This window comes from Marmota monax, unplaced genomic scaffold (assembly GCF_021218885.2).
Source record: "Marmota monax isolate L192 unplaced genomic scaffold, Marmota_monax_Labrador192_F-V1.1 WCK01_AAM20220418_F8-fsc00009, whole genome shotgun sequence".
NCBI lineage: Eukaryota > Metazoa > Chordata > Mammalia > Rodentia > Sciuridae > Marmota > Marmota monax.
In genome coordinates this window covers 12,729,854-12,755,310 of record NW_026694710.1, presented here as the reverse complement: position 1 = coordinate 12,755,310, position 25,457 = coordinate 12,729,854, and the positions used below count along the sequence as shown (strand labels likewise).

At 40.6% G+C, this 25,457-nt stretch overlaps 1 protein-coding gene and 1 pseudogene across 1 annotated transcript in view; one reads left to right on the top strand and one right to left on the bottom strand.

Annotated features, from left to right (window-relative positions):
• Adgra3 (adhesion G protein-coupled receptor A3) overlaps positions 1–25,457 on the bottom strand; it is a 105,787-nt gene that overhangs the window by 72,712 nt on the left and 7,618 nt on the right. Inside the window, exon 2 of the mRNA XM_046423839.2 lies at positions 599–670. Coding sequence (XP_046279795.1) covers positions 599–670 — 72 coding nt within the window. The remainder of the gene's footprint in view (positions 1–598; positions 671–25,457) is intronic.
• LOC124078831 (U2 spliceosomal RNA) lies at positions 23,891–24,069 on the top strand (annotated as a pseudogene).

Below are 25,457 nucleotides of genomic sequence, written 5' to 3'. Positions count from 1 at the left end.
TCAAATTATAAAACATATACATTCCATGATACAGAACTTCAAAATTCTATCCATGCTTTAAGCCAATGGTCAGTCCACAACAGTCCATGGTGTGTTCTGCAAATAGTTTTACAGGAAGACATTCAGGTCAATTTATTATTATTGCCATCCTGTCTTACACAGCACCTCTTTGTAGTGACCTACTTTTTGTCTATGACTGCTTTACGACTTGAGTGGCAGGGCTGTGACAAGCCTATGGCTCACAAAGTCCACATCTGTTACTATTTCACCCTTTCAGTAGGTGTGCCTCCCTCTAAGTAATTATTTTGTTTTAAAAATTCAAGTCCTGAAATTTTGCATGATAAAATGCTGGGAAAATTCACCTTTTGTTCTGAATGTCTGGGACTTTGGCAACATGTTCACAATGAAAATGTATTAAATAAAAGAAGAAGAAATGATAGGCAGGGCTTGTGGCTCAGTGGTAAACCACTTGTCTAGCATGTGTGAGGCACTGGGTTTGATCCTCAGCACCACATAAAAATAAATAAAGGTTCATCAACAACTAAAATATAAATATTTTTTTTAAGAGAGAAAGAAATGATAATGAAGGAATACTCACAATCTTTCAAGGAGACTTAACCCGGAAAACGAGCCATTCTTCAGCTCAGATATTTTATTGTTGCTCAGAATCCTAAAAAAATGACAAGAAAGAAAAATATAAGTTGTTCAGGATACACCATCAGTATCAAAGTAATTCCACCTGCTCAGTTTAAACCTATGAGGGAATTCTCAGAAATCATCTACTATACCCAGATAAACAAGAATAAGGGGGCTTCTGTGCCAAAATAACTCATTCATACATCTCATCACAGCTTAAATCATTCCTGTCACACGTAACCAAAACCTGAAAAGGAAAAGAGAGAAAAATCAACACACAAGTAGCTCTAAGCTCGATATTAGGAGAGAAGATGGCATGCGCACTAATGTAGTCAATCCATACATGAAAGGTGCACATTTGTTTTAAAATTGGAAACCTGGCAGAAAAATGTACGCACAACATGTTATCAACAAAATATTGACCTTACAAAGAAATAAAGTACTTTCTGGATTTCATTTCTATAATGCTGAATATTGTTTCTATTTCAACAACAAATGTGCTGTGCGTGATCCTGCTTTCCATCAGTGCTCAGCCACTCCCCCTGCAGGACAGTCCTGAGAGAGACTCGGTGGACACCACCACCTCGCTTCCTCTCCGGGCTCTGGAACTCTATGTAACTTCTGCAGCCTGAGGATCAACACAGAGTGCTTGCGAAGAAGGTGAAAATGCTGAAGCTACCAGATTTGGGGCAGGGGGGACATCAAGGTAAGGATAATGAATGAAAAAAAATCAAGTTGAGAGTTAAGTAAACGGTCCAGATTCCATTAGCAGATGGCAGAGCCGCTCTCTGAGCCCATGCAATTCCTACTCCAAATCCCATGGTCTTCGATATACACCAGGGATGGTCAAGACGCCATAGACATTGGGGCAGAAATTCTTCATCACACTGGTGTCTCGTAACTCTCAGGAGTAGCCTCACAGCACTACAACACAACAGCCACATATGCACACAAAGGCACATGAGACTTCAGGTATTTGTTTTATTTTGTCTAAAAAATAGAGTTGGATTTTTTTCATTTAGACTTTTTTTTTCCTACTGAAACAAACAAAAGTGGCCAGGTGACATTTAATTTTTCTTTAATAAAAATAGGATTTAAAAAAAAAAAAAAACAATCCCTGCCATGAGATTGCTATCCAGAGCTTTCTTGTGGAGTGACTAGAAATTCCTCAAGTGAAGCCTACCTGTCATTCAAGTTATGTTGATCCCAGGCAACCCATGCCAGCTCTCTAAGAGTTCCCTCTTTCATAAAATGGGAAGAACAGAATCTGCCTCACAAACCCCAGAAAGTGGGTCAGAAAAAAAACAGTACAACCCCAATGAGTAAGCTTCATATCTGGGAGCCCTGGTTTTAAGATACATCATTCTTCATTCCAGGGCTCATGCAGTCAAGGTGCATCTTGCAATCAAAGTATATTACTATGCGATATTCTATCCCTCCCCAAAGCGGCTACTAAAGCAAGGATAAGGCTTCAAAAGCATTCCAACCAAAATACAGCAGGGGAGGAGGGCTGGGGAAGTATAATCAGCAGGTACCAAGTTACAGTTAAGACACAGCAAGAAGCTCTGGGGTACTGTTGCACAGTGTGGTGACTGCAGATAACAATTATGTACTGTATATTCCAAAAAGCCAGAAGAAAGGAATTTGAAAGTTTTTACTCAACAGAACTGATAAATGTTTACACAGATAAGTATGTTTAACCAGATTTAAACACCATGCAACATACACATGTATTGAACAACAAATGGTACCCCATTAATTCATACAACTTTTATGTCTTTGTATATCTGTTTAAAAAAAAATGTTTTAAATACAACAGCATTTTCTTTAATAGAAATGTCAAAGGTTTTTTTTTTGTTTTTTGGTTTTGGGTTTTTTTTTTTTTTTTTTTTTTTAAAGAAAGGTTGGCCTGGGAAAAGCAAACTGAGATGCATGGCTACAACAGTCACTTGAGAGACAGGATCTCTCAGCAGCCTGGAAGAGCACACCAAGTACTTCCACCTGTCTTCCTGGACAGGACTGACCTCAAGCTAACAGTCACCAAATCTGACAAAAGGTATATACAACTCCTTTTGGACAAACACTACCGTCTACCAAGGAGGCCAGGGACCAGAGAAAGAATTAAATTAATTAAGATATAATTAAACGACAAAATTTTATGCATCCATAAAAATTAGTCTTTCAAAAAAGAAAATTTGGAGAAGAAAATTAAATTAATACCATTGATTGAAAAGAATGCATGCACACACACAATCAGTCACTCACACACACACACACCAGGAAGAAAATACATCAAAATGATCACTATCCTAGTGATGAGGTTTTCATTCACTTCCTCTTTATTCTTTACAATCTTGCAGTAACTTTTGAAATATCTAGAATGAGACTCTTATTTTCAAAATAATTTTCTCTTGATGATAAACATAAGAACCTTAATAACTAAGCACAGCTTGAAACTGAGCCAATTCTGAGTATATCTTAGAAATAAAATCTGAAGGAACTACTTTACATTTTGAGATTGAAGAGTCACACTTACTAATTTATCCTTTAAAGAGTTCACGAAGCGAGTGACGCTGGCAACATAACAGGCACCAAAGGTGGTGCAGAAGACAGTGGCGCCTTTGAAGGCGGGGTTCTAACAGAGACCCCACTAGGACAAACCACTCCATCTGTGACAGTCACTCCCCTCTTGTAGGAGGACTCCACCTTTAAGACAGAAATATATTAGACTAGAATGATTACCCAGAACCCCAGCACCTTTTAACTTTCTATAATCATTCACATTTTAATAAGCAAAGCAGTTGAGCTTCACAGGGACTGAGGATTTATACCCAATAACCAAAAACAAAGAAACAAAAAGAAAAGCACACAACTCCCCAGTTCGGTGACATCAGCATCCCATTTCTGGGTGAAGAATGGAACTCCAATATGGAAGTAGCTTGTAAAACAACTGTCAGGGTGGTTGGTGACTGGACTGCGTGTGCTATGACTCAGTACTGCTTCCACAAAGGGACTGTCATGTGCTCAGTCATAAAGGCTGCAGTACAATAAATGATAGGTTTTATCGAGGAGAGAGTAAAAAGGAAGACATTTCATCACACTTAAAAAGTTATAACTGTAACCTCAAAAATATAGTTTACGACCTCAAGTTAATCTATTTAGTCTACACATTACCCAATGTGTTTAAGGATTTTGTGCAGGAAAACAGGATCGGTATGAATAAATCTACTCTGCAGACAGCTTTTATACTCAATTTTGAAACGAGGGATTGTGGAACTAGCAAAGGCATAATACCACATATCATTATCAACCTAAAACCCATTCATAATCAATATTTTTGCTGACATCTCTGAAACTTCAAACTTTCTAGGAGGTAACTAAATGAAAAATATAAAATTGACCAAAGTTATAAAGCTTGTCTAAACCACTTCTGTTCTACACTGACGACGACGATGTTAACGCCACATGATCTATACACAGTGAGCAGAGATGATGTTCAGGCTCCACCTCTCGAACTCAGAGACCAGAGGGGAAGTCTGTCGTCCACTGCTACCATCTAACAGAGCATCAGGTTAGTACCATACATCACGTACACTGACTAGAAAGTGAAAAAAGGAGTATAAAGATTTAATGCAAATCTTTTTAAAAAATCATAATTTTATGGGACAAAAAAAATAAAAATGAGATCTTAGGTATTCTCAGTTGCTTGCTATTCCAAGCCCCAGGATGGAATGAAACCTGGAAAGCTGTTACCAGAACCCACACTCTCCGTATGGTAGAAGTCACAAAACAGCTTTCCTTTTGAGGGGAATTTGAAATTAAATTTCAACAGCATTAACCATTCGAATCAACATTAGGATTATAACTTGTGACACCAACTGCTAAAGGGAAAAAAACAGACAAGTAATCACATAGGCTTATGGTAGCAGGTTGAATGGTTCCAGTGGGCTGGACTTAGGTGGCCACCTCCCCCTACAAAGCTGACCTTATTTAGAAAGAGGTTGCTTCTAAACATCTGCAGACAGAATTAAGATCTAGAGATGAGATCGTCCAGGATTACAACAGGCCCTAAACCCAGTGTGACAAATATCCTAGACAAGTAGGAGAGAAGACACAGAAGAGAAGACTACGTGAAGATCAAGTCCGACTTATAAAAACTCGAAAACACAAGGCAGGCAGAATCCGAAGTCATATTAGCTGAGGCTCTTGCAGAACTAAGGAAAGGAGTAAATATGTCAATGTAGAGCTGGGCGCAGTGATGAAGGCCTGTAATCCCAGTGACTTGGGAGGCTAAGACAGGAGAATCACAAATTCAAGACTAGCCTCAGCAACTAAGGAGGCCCCGTCTCAAAATAAAAAATTAAAAGCCGCTAAAGATGTGTCTCAGTGGTAAAGCATCCCTGGGTTCAATCGTTAGTACCAAAAGAAGTACATTTTTAAAACTATTTGCTATTCTAAATCTATAAGAAATGTTAAAAGATAAGTGATAAATATATATAACTCCCATCAACAGCAAAGAAATAATATTTTCCAAATATATAAAGAACTTTAAAAGAAATCAATTTAAAAAAATCCCCAATAGAAAATCTGGCAATGACCCTGAACAGATAGTTCAATAAAAGTAAACACTAGGCCAGGCACATGGGCCTATTGTCCCAGCAACTCAGCAGGCTAAAGCCGGGAGAATCACGTGAGCCCAAGAGTTCAAGGCCAGGTTGGACAACAAAGGGTGACCCTGTCTCCTTAAAACTAAGTGAATAAGTAAATACCAAGAGATCATAAACATATGAAGAAATATACTTCCTCAATCATGATGGAATACAAATAAAAATTAAAATAAGATGCCATAAACTGCTCATCAGAGGAAGAAAAAATGTGATAACATTTTATATTCCAAGACAAAACAGACACTGATATTTTGCTATGAATCAACACAATCACAAAGGAAGGTAAAAGTACCAATGCATATGATATTTGCTTTACTAATTCCTCTTCTAGTAATTTATCGTAAACACCCACCTGCACTTGGGTAAAATATATTAACATGTTACTTATTTTATAATTACATATATTCATATAACAAAATTACCCACTGCACTACAGTTTGTAAAAATTAGTGACTAAACATTTAGTTTAGATCCAGAAATAGAAGATTTTATGGGATTTTCTTCTAGTTATAAAATAGGATGTCCTTTGGGATCACATACAGGCCCCACGGAGAAAGGCACATGCAAGGAGAAGGACCTCCTAAGGGATTTACAGGAAGATCAAGGCATGCACACTCATGTCAGAAGTTTCTGTCCGTTGACATTTCTGATTTGCTCAAATAATACAAACTAGTAATCTGAATTGATATGTGTTAAGATTTTTATTTTAACATATTATTCTACATAATAAGTCTATAATATGCTACATCCTTTTCTATCAAGTGCAAAAAAAATGTAGAAATGTAGGCTAGGTTTTGAAAAGGTGAGTCACTAACGAACCTCAACTGGCACACATCCTAAATCTTTAGGGCCACTTGTAATAAGCTAAAACCAGGAAGTTAACTCCTCAAAAATGAATTGTTAGTGCTTTGCTTCATTTATCCCACTAATGAAACTATGGGACTCACGATGTTCTCAGGTTTCTAGTCCAAGGGCGGTCCACATCTACCCAGCCACCTGTTTGTTTAAAACTGGTGACCTCTACAACTATGTTTTTACATTTTTAAATAGGTGAAAGAAAATCCAGAAAAATATTCTGGGACACATGAAAGTTGTATGAAATTCAAATTTCCAAGTCCTTAAGCACCCACTTGTAGACTCTGCATCTGCTTCACGCTGCCAGGGCACAGCTGGGCAGCAGCCACAGAAGCACGGCTCTGTAGAGCCTACAGTATTTACAAACCGGCACTTAGCAGCACACTTTGCAGCACACTTAGCAGCACACTTTGCCTACTCCTGCTTTATTCCATCCAGTTTATTCTGTCTTCAGGTAAATGCAAACCAAGTGCTAATTTCTAAATGAATTCTTCTCAGCAAGTAAGAATAAGAGAGTATCTAATGAATTTCAAAACTCCTCATCGACCTGAATGATCTTTATTATAAATTTACACTTAATTCCAGATGGTATTGGCAATCATATAATATTTTTTAAGTTATCAGTTGCTTTATTCACCAACATGTCCTTGTCTTGATTCGATACAAACATTCATTCATTTTTACAGAAAAGCATCCTAGGTGGAAGGCTTTATTCCTGCATGTCGACAAGTGTTCTGCTTTTGCTGGATCCAATTTGCTTGATCAGCCCTTCTGAAAAATTACCTGAAAAGTACTCTGAGGTGTCTGCATTCCCACCCAGTCTCCCGTGGCAAGGCAAGATCCCCAAACGGCAGAGCTCTTTTCCAATGTGACCATCGCTGTACCCCCACACAAAAAAAAAAAAACATGCTGGTGAACACCTGAGGGTCCTCGTGCAGCCACTCCTCCTTGTGCAGAAGTACTCACTCATCCTTCACAAGAATTCTGGGACAAAGGCATGATTATTTTCTCCAAAACAATAACAAACCTTTCCATAACCAGAGAAGTTAGGTAACTTGCCCAGGTTCCCAATCATAGTAAGCAGCAGAATTACAATTCCAAGGGTACCTGGCACATAGTGAATGGTCTGCGGCCTGCGGAGGTGTGCTATTTGGGACCATCTTTCACAAAAGCACAGCACTGGGCTGACAGCCCCCAGCTGCAGGTGTCTGGAGGATCTCCCTCCATGTTTTAATTTCCAAGCAGAAGCCACAGACTTTGCGGCTGGAGCCACCATGGGAACAGATTCTCCATGTCTGCCCAGTGCAGACATCGCGGGGGCCTTCTCCACACAGTGCTTCCGATTGGGCTGGCCCAACTTTCTCACAGTTGCATGGGGGTCTGAGGCCTCTCCAACCGCTCTGCCCTTCCTTCCCCTCTGCTTTCACAGATGCTAGACCTGCACCCCAGTACGAAGGCTGCCATGCCTACTTCTATTTCTTCTCCCTTTATTTTTTAGCTCATTTTCCCCAGTAAATATCTTGCACTCTGTCTCTACCCTGACCAAGTTCCCATAGGATCCAACAACAAGGTGCTCACAACATCTGTTCAATAAATTAATGGAATAGAAAATGTGGCTGGGTTTAAGTTTCTATGTTCAAAGATCCCTTCCCCAGGATGGATGACACAGCATCTGTAACTTATTGGCCTCCAGTGGTACAGAGAAGAAGTATGAATCCCAGGCCACTCTCCTCCCTTCCTCTCTCCACGGCTACGGGACTTTCTTTGAAAATCTACCAAAACATGTCTCATTCTCTTTCTTTTAACAGTGCAATAAAAGTGTCCTGAGATACTTTTTCTACATCCCTTCTAAGATTAGGACCATCTTAAAATTGATGCCAAAAGAAATGTCCAGCTGTCAGAAAAAGCAAGAAGTTGTGAATTTATCAGCAGCTGTCCTTGGGGGCATACACAGACTGGCTGCATTTTAAGTTCGGATCCTTAATTATGGCTTAATGTGTATACATTAAGGTTTCACTATGATACAGCATTGCAATAAAAAGCTGCATCATAGAAGATTGCATACTGTAAGCTAGTCAGTGTAATTAAAGGCAGAGAAATGTTAGGTCTCTCAGAATTTAACATCTTGGGTGATGAGGGGAGGGTCCAGTATTATCACCGAAGCAGTGCGCATCTCTCCTTGGGTTCCCAGGTAACTTGCCTATAAGAAAAACACTTAAACCACTAATGATGTGTGATTAATCAAATGCGGGGGGGGGGGGGGGGGGGGGGCACTCATGAAATAACCAAGTTAAAAAAATGCCAACAAAACCTTAATATGCTTCAGAGCCATGGAAATTATAGTATTATGACTAAAGATGCAAATAAAAAGTCAAGATCATTTTTAAAACAAAGCCCTGTAGGATCATGACGCATGCAACATACTTGGAAATGATTTCAAATCTTCAGCAAGTGTAGGTAAGAAAAGACAACTGATCAAGGGATAAAATGTTAGTAACAGAAAAATCAGATAAATGTGGATTAAAAAAACAACTAAGGAGGTTCTGTACCCATCATTTGCATTTTTTTAACTTTCACGTAAGTTTGAAATTATTTGCAAAACACAATTGGAAAAGGCTTTGTGTTCACATGATACTGTGCAGATCATGAATGGTTAAGTGACTCCTAAGAGCTCTAAATCAGAGGCCAGGGGGTGGACAGAGGGCCTGGAGAAGTGGCACTTCATGGTGTGGGAAAAAGAAATCCACACTTTTAGAGAAACTAGCTCTTAAGAGTAATTATGGCTCCGGCTCCCTGATGGCATCTGAGAAGCCGAGAATGCCTCAGCCTGCCTTTCCGGCTCCATCTGCTCTTCAGCTGATACTCTGTCTCTTAGATCTAGGCTCCACATTTCTTAATTCTGCTTCATAATTCTCGTCTTAATCCTTCTGCTTTGAATTTTCAAATAAATCCTCTGCTCAATTTTCCAGACCACTAATTTTCTAAGTCCTGAGCTGTTTCCATTTTGCCCTCATCCCAGGCACTGACCCCCAGCCGGAGCTTTTTAAACATTTCATCCGATGGCTAACTTCTAGACCTCCTCTCTCAGCCTTCCCACGTACCCTTCCTGCCTCAGGGCTCTGCGATTCTCTGGGATCTGAGACGATGAATCAGAACTTTCCTGTTAATTTTTGTCTTTCCGCTGACCTCCCCTAACACTGCCTCATTCTGTTGATTTCTTCTCAGATGACTAAGAATCCTTCTTGGTTGTTTGCTGCTGTTTACACATGTGGGAGCTGGACTGATCCGTATTGGTGGCTACAGAGACCTCGGCACATGTGAACGGACGGAGCACTTGTGAACCTCTATGCCAAGGTTCAGCATCCTCATAACCCTGGAGATGGAGACACAGAGACACTGGGGGACTTACAAGTTCTTCCTGTGACAGTCATCCACCGTGTTCCACCTTGGCAAACCGCCCGGTTTATTTAAAACCACGCTAAATGGCTTTGTTGCAGAAGCAACCTTGACCACCAGCCCTGCTGAGCCACTGGGGCAGCAGAAGGAGCAGCTGTTTCAAGGTTATTAACTCCTGGCCGAGCACTCTCATTACCCAATTTTGTTGCCACTCCCTATAGTTTTGATTCTTGGGACTCTTCCAGGATGCTGTTAAGAAAATTCATTTTTATACTTATTCCTGCTTTTGTCTCTCCTGGGCTGTAAGCCTTTCGCTGCCCAGTTTCACCATCAATCTGATCCCATCTGCTTTATTTATTCCACAGCGTCCCCAATGCTTCTGGGCCGCTGCAGCCCTTCTCTCATTTTTCAGCCCCGCTATGGGTCGGTTCATATTTTTATGTTTCTTCTATCATTTTCGACAGAATTTTGGAAGGAAAGGAGAAAAAATAAACAAACGTGGCTCAATAGATGTTCACTGAGGGGGTCGTAAATGGGTCATTCCCTAAAATAAGAGGTCTCCTTCCTCTCCTAGGTATATTAAATGACTGGGGCGGGGGAGGCTTGGTTTCCGGCCCATTTCTTCCCCTTTAGGTAGAGAAGCAAACCTTTCCCCTTACAAATACGTGATGACAACAAGAAACCCAGTCATCTTTCTCTTTTTATCCCAAGGGTGCCTGTTAAAACAGGACCAGGTGTTCAGGTGTTCACAGACACCATCCTGCCCATCTCCACCCAACAAACGCAAAGGGTGCGCGGCGCTGGGACCGGCTGGGAAGGAATAGGGTTCTGCTCCTGGCTGGAGAGTCCAATCACTTTCCTTGTTTGGGGGTCACTTTTTCAGTCCCTGCCCTCCACCAGGAATAACTAAGTATGAAAACACCACGATGAAGGGCACAGACGGGAACACAAAACTAAAACACCTGAATTTGAAACTTCTCTTTTTTTTGGCACTGGGGACTGACCCATGTCCTCACCTTGCACGACGACACAAGCAATCGACCACTGGGCTATATATATATATATATACCCAAAGCACCCCTGCTACTCCCCCACCTATTTTTTTTTTTTTTTTTTTGGAGACAGGGCCTCGCTAAATTGTCGAGGCTGGCTTTGACCTTAAGATCCTACTGCCTCAGCCTCCTGAACAGCTGGGATAGCAGGCATCTGCCACCCTGAGCCCCCTGAACTTGATTTTTTAACAACCAGTGTCTGGCTTCAGGATCCGGATAAGGTCCTTAATCTCTCAGTCACTGGATGCCTATCTGTCAATCGCCCAGGCATTTCTAGGAGAAAAAGGAAAGGCTTTTGGTGAATACATATGCACTTTTCTGGTGAAGCACTAAATGCAGGCCCCTAAGCAACTGCTCAACATCACAACTAGGAAATCTCAGGATGGATCAGGAGACATTTCCATTCCAACAGAGCCTGGGCACTGTGCTGCCTTTCACAAGGTCAACCGCACCTGCTCCTTCATGCTAGACTCTCCCAGCTAATACACAGCTGACGTTCACGAACTTATAACATTTTGAGACATTATGGACATTTAACAAAACAGGTGATATCCAATAACAGATTAGGACGAGGGCGCACACACATCTGACTCTCCAGAAACCATCATTTTCACAGCAAGAGAGCCACAGAGCAGAGAGTTTGGAGAAACAGGAGCAATGTGACCAAACACACACACACATTCAGAAAGCACCACCTGCTGGATCAAACCATCCTACATTGCTCAAATTTGCTTAGTTCAATATTTCTTAAAATTACTCAACCAAGAAACGTTCTTCAGGGATAACAATGCAATGACCTTCCAAACCCAGTTTGCAAAAAGCTGAATCAGAGTGGTCAGCTGCCCTGGGAAGCAAGATGTGAACCTGAACCTGAATCCAGAGATGTCACCTAGCACCCACATAACCGGTCAAGTGGCCCCTTCTCTGACCTTCAGCGAAAGAATCTACAAACAGGAATAGTAATCATGCTCATTTCCTTAGAGCAGAAGTCAACAAACTCTGGTCCACAACCTGTTTTCATAAATAAAGTTTATTTATAAACAGGGCTGCGGCATTCTCACTTATGAATTATTTTACGGCTGCTTTCACAAACACGGTTATATGCAACTTCAACAAAAACTATGTCCTACACACTTAAAATATTTACTCTCTGGACCCTTACAAAATTTTCTCGCCCCTGGTGCAGAGTATTGGTTCTCTAATTGCACATCAAAATCATTTATGGAATTTTAAAAACAAATTGCTTTTTTAAAAAAAAATATCTCACTCCAGTCAGAATGGCAGCTATTAAGAATACAAACAACAATAAGTGTTGGCAAGAATGTGGGGAAAAGGTATACTCATACATTGCTGGAGGGGCCTGCAAATTGGTGTAGCCAATATGGAAAGCAGTATGGAAAATCCTTGGAAAACTGGGAATAGAACCACCATTTGACCCAGCTATCCCACTCCTCAGTCTATACTCAAAGGATTTAAAAACAGGATACTACAGGGACACAGCCACATCAATGTTTACTGCACCATAATTCACAATAGCTAAACTGTGGAACCAATCTCGATGCCCTTTGGTAGATGAACGGATAAAGAAAATGTGGCATATAGACACAATGGAATATTATTCAGCATTTAAAGAGAATAAAATCTTGGCATTTGCAGGTAAATGGATGGAGCTGGAGAATATAACACAAAATGAAATTAGCCAATCCCCCCCCCCCAAAAAAAATGCTGAATGATTTCTCTGATTTAAGGATGTTGATTCATAATATGCTGTGGGGGTGGGGGGAGGATTAAATGAAACTCTAGATAGGGTAAAGGGGAAAAGGGGACGGAGGGGAAGGGAGGGGACACAGGGTAGGAAAGATGGTGGAATGTGATGGTCATCATTACCTAAGTACATGTATAAAGACACAAATGGTGTGACTCTACTTTGTGTATGACCAAAGATAGGAAAAATTGTACTCTATATGTGTAAATCGTAATGCATTGTTGTCATATATAACAAATTAAAATTTAAATATATTTAGTTGTAGATGGACATGATATCTTTATTTTTTTATGTGGTGATGAGAACTGAACCCAGTGCCTCTCATGTGCTAGGCAAATGCTCTACCATTGAGCCATAACCCCAGCCCCAAATTACTAAAGCCTGCAACAATTAACTCAAAATCTTAGATGGGGATCTGACATCATTTAACTGTCCAGGTGGGTTTTGCCAGTACCAGCATCTCCAGCCTCCAGGGGCTGGAGCACCCATGTGCCAAGGGCAGTAAGGGGTCTAACCCAGTCCAAGTGTGATCAGGACCATGGTGACACACAGGGAACCATGACTGCTTCCCAACCCCCAGAAGCCAGAGGAAAAACAAGGGTACGATCCAGAGTGTGGCTTCAAATGACATGGAACTATCAAAAGAGGAAAAAGAAAATGCTACACAAACATAAGGACAGACAGAGATGAATCATCCTCAGAAGACTAAAGATTAACACAATTCTGGAGAAACAAAATTTAACCTTTTTAATGCAAAGGAAAAGAATTACTAAGAACAAATCATAAAAAAACCTGGAACATATGCAAATGACAGAAATTCTTGGGCTGGGAGAGAAAGAAGAGTGGCAATAATTAAAGAAATAAAAGGACATCTCTGCAGAAAAGACAGATTATCAGGGGGCTGGGGGCAAGAGAGAATAGAGAGTATTTAATGAGCAGAGTTTTATGAGGAGGATGACAGAAACTTTGGGAAGATGGTACCTATATTCACACACTCAGCAAATAACACTATTACCACTAAACTATACACCTACAAGTTAGGGTAACAAATATGTATATTTTACCACAATAGAAAAGTAATATAGCCTGGGGTGGTGACACACCTGTAATCCCAGCAACTCATGACGCTGAGGCAGGAGGATCACAAGTTTGAGGCCATCCTCATCAACTTAGTGAGACCCTGTCTCAAAATAAAACAAAATTAAAAAATAATAACCCAACTGGGGAGGTAGCTTAGTGGTAAGTGCCCCTGGGTTCCATACTCAGTACCAAAAAATAAAATAAAAAATAATGTATAACAAACCTATGAATGTAAATTTTAAAAAAGAAAAATTTCCTCAGTTTGGAGAAAAATTCCCAAGGACTAATTATATGCCAGGCAAACTGATAAAACGTTGTGCATCAGGCATATGCTAGTAAAATTTCTGAATTTCATAACAAAGTTTCCAAACAGACATAAACACTTGTGGGTATTTTTATTACTTGGTTTTTAAAATCTCTGCTACCGATTTGGCAAACTGGGGAGAACTCAAGAAACAGAACTTAGTTTGCTTTCTCAAAGCTCTAAACTATGCCAGCACCAACTCCAAACTCTGCAGGGCGAACAATTATTTAAAATGAGATAGCAAGCCAAAGATGCCAACAGGTAACATACTATTATAGTCATGAGATGAAAAGGGGGTGCCATTAATAATTACCCAAGGAAAACAGACATCACCTGGATATATGGCCACCCTCAACTCCTCAAGGCGCTCATTAAATAACCCTTCAATTTCCCAGCCATTTTTAACAAAGGCCTGACATTTTAAAAATAAACAAACATGCCAGGTGCAGTAGTAGACACCCTTAGTCCCAGCAACTCACTATTCTGAGGCAGGAGGATGGCAAGTTCCAGGCCAGTCTCCACGACTTATCTTATGGAGACCCTGCCTCAAAATAATAAATAAATAAATAAATAAATAAATAAATAAATAAATAAATAAAGGCTGGGCTACAGCTCAGAAGTACAGTGTCCCTGGGTTCAGTCCCCAATACCATAATCAGTCAATCAACCAACACCTGTTTTTTCTCCCTTATTATTTTGGATCCTTGAGCAGTTTCATAAATAAAAGGAAATAACCTGTTTTTCCATTTTAACATTTAACACGATGAGTTTACATGAAATTAAACAGCATTTGGTTGATTAAGAAAAGCTGAAGTGTTTCTGTAATGTTACACTAGATAACTTTCAAAAAGCCTAAGAAAATGAAAGGTTATTTAGTAAACCAATACTTCATTTTATCTTAAGAACATTAGTTCCATGGGAAAAAGACGACCATTTTTCAAGGTGTTCATACAGCATACAGAACACAGACACTAAGTATCTATGAATATAATAAAAGCAAGTTTATTTGGCAGTTTAATCAAATGGAGAGCTTTCTACTGGGACCATATTGAGGTTCTTAAGGAGTTTGAGTCTTTTACTTCTCAGCTGACTTTCTTTAGGATGCACCAATGACTCATTAATTCAGACAGACTTAGGTAACTAGTATGCTGGAAGTGACACCCAGGGTATAGAAACAGACTTCCAGGACTAACCTTAGACTTGAATCTAAGAGGTGAGTTCTACTAGATGCCAAAGAAGCATGCGTTCCTGGCACAAAGGGAAGGCAGAGTTTAAAAGCAGGTGAGAAGATTGGAGAAATTTTCTGAACTATGCTGGCGGGGAAAAAAGTAGAAATTTAAAGGGCAGACGAGGAAGAGGAAAATCCTTTTATTTGGAGATAACCTGGCCAAGGTCTGCATTCATTCTCTATTACTATGTAACAAATTACCCCAAACTTAGCTCCCTATTCTGTGGCTCATAAATCCAAGCATGGAGCGAATGGGTTCTCTGGTCATGGACAGCACAAACACCTGGACAGCCACACAGGCACAGGCAGGCCGTGCTCTAGGGTCTAGCAGAAAACATCCAGGAAAAAACCTGAAAAATTATGTAGGTGCCATCAGAGAGCCTTCCAGCCTCTCCTGAGAGTGGAAGCACAAGGTCCGCATATCAATCAGAAACTTCTTGTTTAAAATGCAAGGCTGTTAAAATTCATAAGGGGAGTTCAAAACTCTACAACAGAGGTCAAAAACTTTCTGACAGGCCTGCTATTTCAAACTTGGGAGGCCAACAGGCAAGACCTAGAATATGGAGATATGGATAGAACAAGACAGAAAACAAACATTCACCATTTATTGACAAGATTCAAAATGCAATACTAATAGAGTATCATTTTCAGTAACACTTGGTAAAGATGTCCTCCTTAAACACACTTAGGTCGGGTTCCTCAAAGCCCTCTTCTTAAGGAGGTCCCAACCTTGAGCTTCTCAGTCTGTATTTAATTTAGAGTCTAGTTTTAGCAAGAATCCTGCTAACTTAGAATCCTCCCACTCTTGATTCCTGATTGCCTTCCATATTTGATCAAATTCTTCACCCCCCCACCAGCACCCCCAACATCCTCAGGGGATGTCTGATCACAGTTGCCTGCCTTCAGCAAGAATCCAATTGGGTTTAGCAAGAATCTCCCTGCCCCTGTGCAACTTCCCATCCGCTGACCCTCCCACCCCCAATGACCTCTCTAGCTATCAGGCCCCCTTGTTCTATTTGGGGTTGAGCCCAATCTGTCTCTTTTATGCCAAGTCCTGACACCTGTCATAAGATCATCTCTACTGTTTTAACAAGGGTCATGATCATGATCATTTTTTCTACAGCATACCGGTTAACTAATGAGAAAAAACATTTCTTTTTGTTGAGGGAAAGGGAAGATAAAATTTCACTTAATTGAAGTTACCGCTCTGCAAATCAATCTCAAATGTAAAAATCCATTCTTAGCTGGCCACAGGCTGTACAAGAACAGGCAGAGCGATAGTTTGTTGACCCTTGCTCTTGAAAATGTACAGCTCTCAATGAGGAAATAAAACTTGCTAAGAAAGCCTAATGCACATATCCCTCCAAGGCACTACCGACATCACAGCTCTGCAGCACCCAAGAAAACACATTTGGTGTATGTGGAGAAAATGCAGGAATGCAGGATTAGCCTCGTATGAAAAGCCATATTAAAGAAGAAAGCCTACTCCATCTCCCCCTTTTGCTACCTCTTATTTCCTTGAGCCTACTTCCATTATATATATATATATAAAAAAAGGAGAATAATGAAAATAGGCAAATCCTAACAACAGAAATTTATCAGGTGCATGACTCTAAGCCTAGCTAGAGCTTTTAAGATGTTAAATTAAGTTTGGTCCAAACTTGCCTCTGTACTTAGATGATAAAGTCTAATGCAAAGCAGCCCTTGAGTTTAACTCAATTTGAGTTTAACTCAAATACAGCCCACAGAAAACTGTAACCTAGCTTGATATGCAAACAGACTATAATCTAACCAAAGAGTATATAATATGCTTATAACCAAGCAAATGAGTGTCAGCCAATCAGACAACTGAAAGCAGACAAATCATGATCAAATGAGTCAACTGTCAAATACAGCCAATCAGGCTGTTTCTGTATATCACTTCCTTTTCTGGTTAAAAATATGATCTGCACATGTGATAAGGTCTGACATTCTGAACCATCTTCAGTCCCCAGTGCTTCCCAGTCCAGCTCTAGCACTTTTTCTTGCAAAAATAAACTTTAATGTAAAGTCAAATCATCTTTGCTTTTTTTTTTTTTAACAAAGAATTCAGTTTAATACAGTGATTTTTTTTTTCTTAGTACCGGGATTGAACAAGTAGCACTCTACCACTGAGGTACATCCCCAGCCCTTTTTATTTTCTATCTTGAGACAGGGTCTCCCTAAATTGCTTAGGGCCTCACTAAGTTGCTGAGGCTGGACTCAAACTTGCTATCCTCCTGCTCAGCCTCCCAAGCCACTGGGATGACAAGAGTGCAGCACCACACCCGGCTAATACAGTGATTTTTAAATCTGACTTCAACCCACAGTTTTCCTCAAAGAACTCAATGTATACAAATCATATACAAGGGTATGCAATAACATACAAATTGAATATCATGCATTCAATATTCAGTTACAAAGCTTTATTGCATGGCAACTATATGATACAATTAAATATGTCAGAGAGCCAGGTGCAGTGGTGCACTAACCTGTAATCCCAGCAACTTGGGAGGCTGAGGCAGAAGGATCACAAGTTTGAGGATAGTGTCAGCAGCCCACTGAGATCCTAAGCAACGTAGTGAGACTATCTTAGAATTTAAAAAAAAAAAAAAATCTTTAAAGGGCTGGGGGTGTAGCTTAGTGGTAAAGTGACCCGAGTTCAATCCTCAGTACCAAAGAAAAGGTGCTAGGGAAAACAAAAAACAACAAAATAAAATAAGAGCCCCCCAAAAGTTTATGTAGTAGTGAGTAGAAAGTAGACAAAATATGGAATATGTAAGCTGGTGAAAATTTCCATTGCAAAAAGTAATATAAGAAACAGGGATAAAGAGGGATAGCTGGGGGAGTTATCATTTTGAGAAATGATCAATATGATAATTCTTGTGAAAAAGGTGTCTTCTTTTTAAATGATTTTTTATTACAGTAGCAGCAGACATCTACTGTAAAGAATTAGAAAAGACTGGGAAAAAAATGAGAAAATTATATTACCCTTACCTAGAGATGACCATTTGAATGACTTAAAAAAGCTCCTTCCTGACACTGTCACCCCATTGACAAGTACACGTTTTGTATACAAAAAAAATGAGCTCATATCACAGACACTGGTGTTAACTAGCTGTTTTAAGCTACTGATTTCCACTTTTCCATTTCAGTTTATTTTCATCTCACATCCAGACCATAATCAAATTTCTAATTATCTCAGAAAGATCATTTACAGTTAGTTGGTCCAAACCACACCTGTATCTTGATGTGTTCCTCACAGCATGACGACAGAGCCCAACCCTGCTCTTTGATTAAAAAAAAATATTGAATATTCTGGGTGATTTTTTGTGGTGCTGTTTTGATAGTTCTGCTGCTGCCGACACACACTCACTCTCTCTCTCACACACACACACACCTACCCCCCCCTCTCTCCCCCTCCCTCCCCTCACCCCCCCAATACCTGCAGGCTCTTGTCAGATCTATGTTTGAGGTTCCAATCCTTTTACACCCTGGACTACTCTGGCAGCTAGGTGAAGCATTAGGACCTCTTCTGAGAGGTGGGGCCTGGTGATTTGTTTAACAAGAACTACCAAGGGGTTTTTATGTGCACTCAAGTTTGAGAACTTTCTGAATAAACTTAGCAACGTTTCTATAAAGAAAACTCCTACATGTATTATGCTCAATAAAACCACAAATTGCTACAATAAACTACAGAGCAGAGTTTAACAATATTTTAGTTCTTTTTGTTAGAACAGTTTAAAGTTAGTCAAAATACCAAATTCTAAATAAATCTGTTTCATTTTCAAAGATGATTTTTGTGTTAATTTTTAACTAAATATAAAGCACTTACATGAGCCAAAGCTAAAAACTTTATAGAAAAAAAAAAAAACACCTAATTCACTATTTTTAAAATAGATAAAAATTAAACAGAGATTTATATTGCCCAGCCTGGACTTCAAGGAAGTCAAGCAACTGATACGGGAAGGGGGCGGGGGGCGGATTTCTTTTATAGAAGTATTTGAGCTCATAAATGAAGAATGATAAACTGGGTGTGGTGGTGCACACCTGTAATCCCAGCAACTCAGGAGGCTGAGGCAGGAGGATCACAAGTTCAAGGCCAGTCTGAGCAACTTAGTGAGGCCCTACGCAACTTAGTGAGACTCTGTCTCAAAATAAAAAATTTTTAAAAAGGGCTGAGGATGTGGCTCAGTGGCTAAGTGCCCCCTGGGTTCAATCCCCAGTGCCAAAATTAAGAATGATAAAATGAAATGTGCATTATTTTACAAGCACTAATAACACCATTCATTTAGACAATAGTATCAAAAGCTGCTAAACATTATTTTTTTTTTAAGTATACATATCACACCTTTGTGCCAGAGTCACACTGGAATCTGAGATATGAAAGTGGCACCTCAGAATTTCAGTGGGCTGGGCTCAAATCCTGACTCCACCACCACTCACTGCCTGGGTGACCTCGGGAAGGTACGAGCCTCAATACCTCACCTTCTCATGCAGGAAACAGCGATCATCATGACAACAACCCCATTAGAGAAAGCAATACAACACTGGACACTTACTACAGAGCCTGGCACACTCAGCAAACACCACCTATTATTACTGGGTCTAAATTCCAGTGGACCGTCACCTGTCTTTCCTTACTCATTTATAGGTGTTCCCCAGTACAGCCCCCCAAACGTCCTTCAGCTACTGGTCTGAATGCTGGGAACCAATACACTTGAAATGCACATTTTACAATCTATGACTGAGGTAAAATCAATTTTTTGGCAACTACAAAGCTCACCACTCAGTATAGAATCTCATTATAGATTTAATCCCACCAGTAAAATATCCCGAGACCTTCTGTAAATGCAGGTGTCTGTGACACTCCTTTAAAGTAGCTGCTGAAATTCTATGTCAACCAGTGAAGAACCCTGACATGCACAGACAGCCTCTATGACCCTAAGACTCTAAAGCCAAAGAAACAATAAATACATTTATTAAACGAGCCTTGGGCTTCTAAGGCAACCGGCAAACAATGGCCCGTGAGCCACTGCCTCATACCATGCCCGGGTCAGATCATTATTCAGCCCTGGCCCTTTCCTGATAAGCTCACACAGCACCCCCCACGTCTAAGCCCACTTCACCAGGATAACATTTTCAATCTCGAGAATGTGGATAAGCAAAGAAGGCCTGATTGAGTAATAACCAATACAACTGCAAACGAACATTCAAGAAATCTATCTGCCCCACTTGTGCTATTGCAGAAACCATAGTAAAGGCAACTATGGCTCAAATGTCGTTTTATAACTCAGGAAGAGATCGTGATCAGGAACCAGCCTCCTGCTAGAGGGTGAGGGGGGTACAGAGCAGCACAGGGAACCACTGTGAAACAGAAGAAGCCAGAACACTGGCGTGGAAGGATTCCGTCATAAACATGCAGTGATTCAGGCAAAGCAGTGAGAAAAACAGCCCGTGATGCACTTCTTCAGGAGGATAGAAAGTCTGAAGGTAGAAGAAAAAAGAATGTGGAAGATGGATATCTTCAACATGTTAAAAAAAAAAAAAAAGTCTTATATTTCCCAAATTTATGGATACCCAGCAGATTCACTGGGTGCTCTAAAATTCACACAAGCAGGGGACCTGCTCACGAATCCGGGTTTTAAAAAAAAAGGAATTCGTGTAACACAAGGAGAACTCAAGGTCCCAATGCTGGGATGACCCCTAGCAAATGAAGGCTGGAAGTGAGGGGCAATCAGCACTGCTAAGATCAGTAAGCAAAGACAAGCACAGCTCAGCCACTAGGCTGGCCAGACTTGGCCTCTCCAGCCCTCCCCAACAAGAGGACAGCCCCTGCACTTACCATCATAATGCAATACAATGGTGCATGAACCCTTTTCAAAAAAACTATTGGGGCTTCATTAATGTCTGTGGATTTTAAAAAAAAACACCTCAGTGATCTTGTCAGGTTTGGCCTGGCTTTGTGGGCTATGTAAAAATTCTGTGGAACTCTGGCATTTAAAGAACCCTTAAGGATAATCTAATTCAAAACCTCATTTCATTGTGAGTCAGAAAAGTGCAGGCCAGAGGTGCTGTCAGCAGCTGAGGGCCACATTCTACTCTGCGGCAAAGCCAATGAGAGTCCCCCTTATCCAGTCAGTCTCATGCTGCTTCTGGTGGTCTTTATTAAGTAAAAGGCAGGAATGGTAGTACCCTGTGCACCCAGCAGAGTGACATGGAGACTGAACTGTCCCTAAAGGAAAGCAACAGCGCCATAAATTTGTTTTTACTTCAGGTGAAGACTTACCAAAGACACAGCCATCTCCCCCATGTGACACTGATTCCTTTCATCATAGCACAGCAGCTATGTCTGACAGAGTCATTTATGACACCAGGATAACATTTTCAATCTCGAGAATGTGGATAAGCAAAAAAGGCCTGATTGAGTAATAACCAATACAACTGCAAACGTAATTCAAATTCAATACAATACAAATACAAACATAAGCCTGACCGCCTCGGGTCATTTCCACAACCACTGGATGAGAGCAAAATAGATACTAAAATTCTTCAGTAGCTTCTCGCACTTGATATGGAGTAGGTGGAAATTCTCCATTACGGTTTCCCCATCAGTCAGCTGCCTCCAAAGAAATGGTTCAATGTAACCTGTCTTCAGTACCAACTGCTGTACAAAGACTTAGGCCCAAGTCTGCTGCCCAAGAGAGCATTTATTAGTGACTTTAGGTCCAGAGTCACAGTCCTGGGTCAGAAGCCAGGACCCTGCAACCCACAAACCCTGTAACTTGAGAAAACCAATTTACCTGTCAGAGCTTCTGCCAGCACACCTGTAAAACATGGACAATAACAACCACAGAAAGCTGTTTTAACCACAGAGACATTGCATTTAGCACGGCACATAGCATGTGATGAATATCCAACCTTAATTGTAATTAGAACTTAGAAATCAGTTAATGCTGCTAAAGTTCTGAAGGTCAAAGAGTTCTACAGACATCTTGGGTCTCTCTAGTCATGATAGTTCAAGGTAATCACCAAACCAGCTTGAGGAGAAAGTCCAACCAGCATTAGAGGGAGAAAAAAAAAAAAGAGTTTTTAAACCTTTTTAAGATGATGAGTTTGATGTCAACTTGACTGGCTAAGGGATGCCCAGATAGCTGGTAAACATTAATTCTTCTGTGTTCCGAGAATGTTTCCTGCAGAGATTGGCATTTGAATTTGTGAACTGAGTAAAGTGGATGGCCTTAGACTAGAAAACAGAACCAGCAGGTCCCTCAAACCAATTTCATCAGAAGGATAAGGAGAGTGCTTTCTGAAACACAGAAACTAGTACAACAACACAGAAGTATTCTTTCTCTTCTCCTGGAAGAAAACAGCAAGGAGAGAGCCAGGAGCTTTACTCTTACTCTCCTGCAACATCCCAACGCAAATTAAATGCATCATTGGAAAATAAACTCCGAGCCAGAACAAATCAGAACCATTTAGGCTTACATCATTTTTAGACTAGTTAAAACATTACAGTGATGCATAGCAAGCAAGAACCCGAGTGAGCCCCGATATGCTCACCTTCCAGCCAGGAAGGGAGCCCATACTCCCCTGCGGACAGTCCTGGGGACCCCCCACACCTTCCTTCCCAAGTTAAAGCTATCATCCTCCTCTCAGCCAGACCTACTAATGTTGCTTCTGAAGGTCTCCCTACTTCCCCTCTCATGCCTGCTGCCCACACCACAGTTCCCAACAAAATGGTAAAAGATGAAGAAACTAACACAAAGAACTGAAAATATTACACAGCTTAAAAAAAAAAAAAAATCAAGCAAATAAAAGAAAAAGTCTTATAAAGTTCTTACAGTCACAATCTCAGTCCTGAGATTGCTTTTAGTCTTGTGGTTGCTTTCAGCTAAGCTGATGAACAAGTTTTTCAACTTTATCCCTGAGAAAAGAATCAAATGTCTTTTTTTTTTTTCTGCCAACAAAGGACCCTGAAAAAATCAAATCCCACTAGAACAGTTACCTAGGATTCTTTATCTCAAGCAGGCAATCTCTATTTCTCATAGGTTTCTACTGGATGACACTCATTCCCAAGAACCTCACCTCAAAAAGCATGATCCCCACTTTCCTCAGGAGTGCTACTACCTTTCCTGGTCTGGCCTGGCAGGGAAACCACACAGCCACGCTAGCCTGTTCCTCCTGAGAGCTGCCCAGCTGCACCAAGGAGGATGAACAGCTTCAACAGTAAACACAGTTGTCAAGATTCCATCAGTGAAAGTGATAACAGATGTGGTCATCAAGCAAAAGGACCAGAATAAGAAGAAACATGAAGTGCTCACAGAAAAAGGTTCTTCTCCAAGCAGATTTCAACAAGAGCCCGGGGCAGAAATGAGACTGCAGTGGACAAACTGAAGTGACAGGGACCGAAGAAGGTGGTAGATTCGAAGGAGAACATGACTGTGGAGGAACAAGAGTGTCACTCATCATGGCGCCAAGGGTAAGTATTTTGGAGAGGGGAGGTTTTGTTTGTTTGTTTGTTTGTTTAACAGAGGAGAAAAGGACATAGGTATATCTGCTAAGGAAAAGCATCCCAAACTAGGTAAGTTTAAAGAAGAGAAGACAGATAAGGCATTCTTTCTTAAAAGGTCCTACTACCTTTTTAAGAAACAATATCAAGAAACAAAAAAAGAATTGGGGTAAAAGAGAAACACTTTTCCCTATCAGGTGAAGAGTAAGAGGTTAAGCTCTGAACTTGGATGCTGGCTATTCTGCTCTGAAGAGTCTCGGGCTTCCTGGGCCTACCCGAGAACACGAGTCGTGGGGAAAATGGGAATGCTCTGTACGAAGATGGCCAAGTGCTCACGTGCTAGATGCTACAGATACAGAAATAACCTGACCACATCTATTGCTTCTCGGCCTTTTGGCTAAGATCAAGTGTAGTATCTGTTCTTATCAGTTTAATATTTGCTAAGTCCTCCATCAAGGGACAATATAGTAAATGGATTTTGGGAGCAGGGAGATGGAATAGGAGCTTGCTCTGTCCACTCTGGTATTGCAGTACGTCCAGGAACGGTGCACCCCGTTCGGGGGACTAAAAAAAAAAAAAAAAAAAGGAAAGAAAGAGAACACAATCTGGTAAGGGTGCAAGGACTGGAAATAAATCATTCCCAAAAGGAAGACAGCTGCCATAGAGCAGCAGACACCAGGCAGGATGGGGCTGTAAGGAATGCCAAGGCCAAGCTGGCAGTGCCCGCTGAGTAGCCTGCAAATTCCCTGTTTACATTGGGAAGATTTGAGAATTCTAACAGGGGGTTGGCCATAAAAGAGCAATTGACTCTTGGGCTTGTTTAAAATAAAAGAAAGGTTTTTTAAAAGGGGGGGAAAAGGTGAAGCTAATGAAAGGACATCTGTCTTAAACACTGCCCTGGAGATAAATGCACCAGCAGTCAATTTCTCTTCACCTTTTTCATGAGAAGAGTCAGGAAGAGTTGCACAATCAAACAAAGAATGCTTTTTAAGTCTTATCTTGATTGGAAAGGAATCAATTTAATTAGGCATAGATTCAAGCACACTTAAAGAAAATTTTAACAACACTGTTAAAGAACCTGCATTTCGGCTACACCTGAGGCTGCCCGGTTTCCCTCAGTTAACTTGGAGGAGGGTTTAGACTGAGGGGTCTAAATCCTCAGTAACCTCAGGGATCCGTCACTTCTCTCCCCAGCCTCGGAAGGATTCCTGTTTACTCCTCAGTGGAGAGACATCTTGATCTGCAAGTAGGATTCAACAGGTGGGAAGGCACTTCCATGCAGAGCTTGCAATCCTGCCCAAAGCTGTTTCACGCTACGGTGGTGCTGTGATCAGGAAGAATCACACAGGGGCTTGATAAAAATTCTGAACTGTAGATCACAAGGGCGATGGACAAGTTTGCCTTCATTGTATGGACTACGTAATTCTACAGAGAGTCACCACCACCTCAAGGAAGTCCACAGTCTGGCCTCCTTCAGTCCCAGCCAAACAAAGCAAGAAAATTATGCTACAAATGGATTATCAGATGATGATTTATCTCCCTAAAAACCTCAAGAGTGTTAAAAAAAAAAAAAAAAAAAAAAACCTACTAGAAATTAGAGGTGGCCAAATAAATGACCCTTCTGTAGATTTGTTAAATTATATTAAACTTTGCTTATGATCAGAATGTAAACCATAACAAGGATTTTTTTTTTCCTCTGATAATACCAGTAAATTTTTTTCCCCCTAAGATTTCCAGAGGGAAATTGCCTCTGGAATGCATGGGAAATTGCCAGGAAACAAAGCTCTTATTTTAAATCTAAAAGAAAGGATTAAAGGGACATTGAACAAGGGCTGTATATTTTTGTTGCCCACCCACCCCAACCAAAAACTCACAGTGTGGGGGCCTTCAGATACCAGTTGGACAAATGCTTGCTTGGAGTATTCAGACCCTTTCACCTTTATG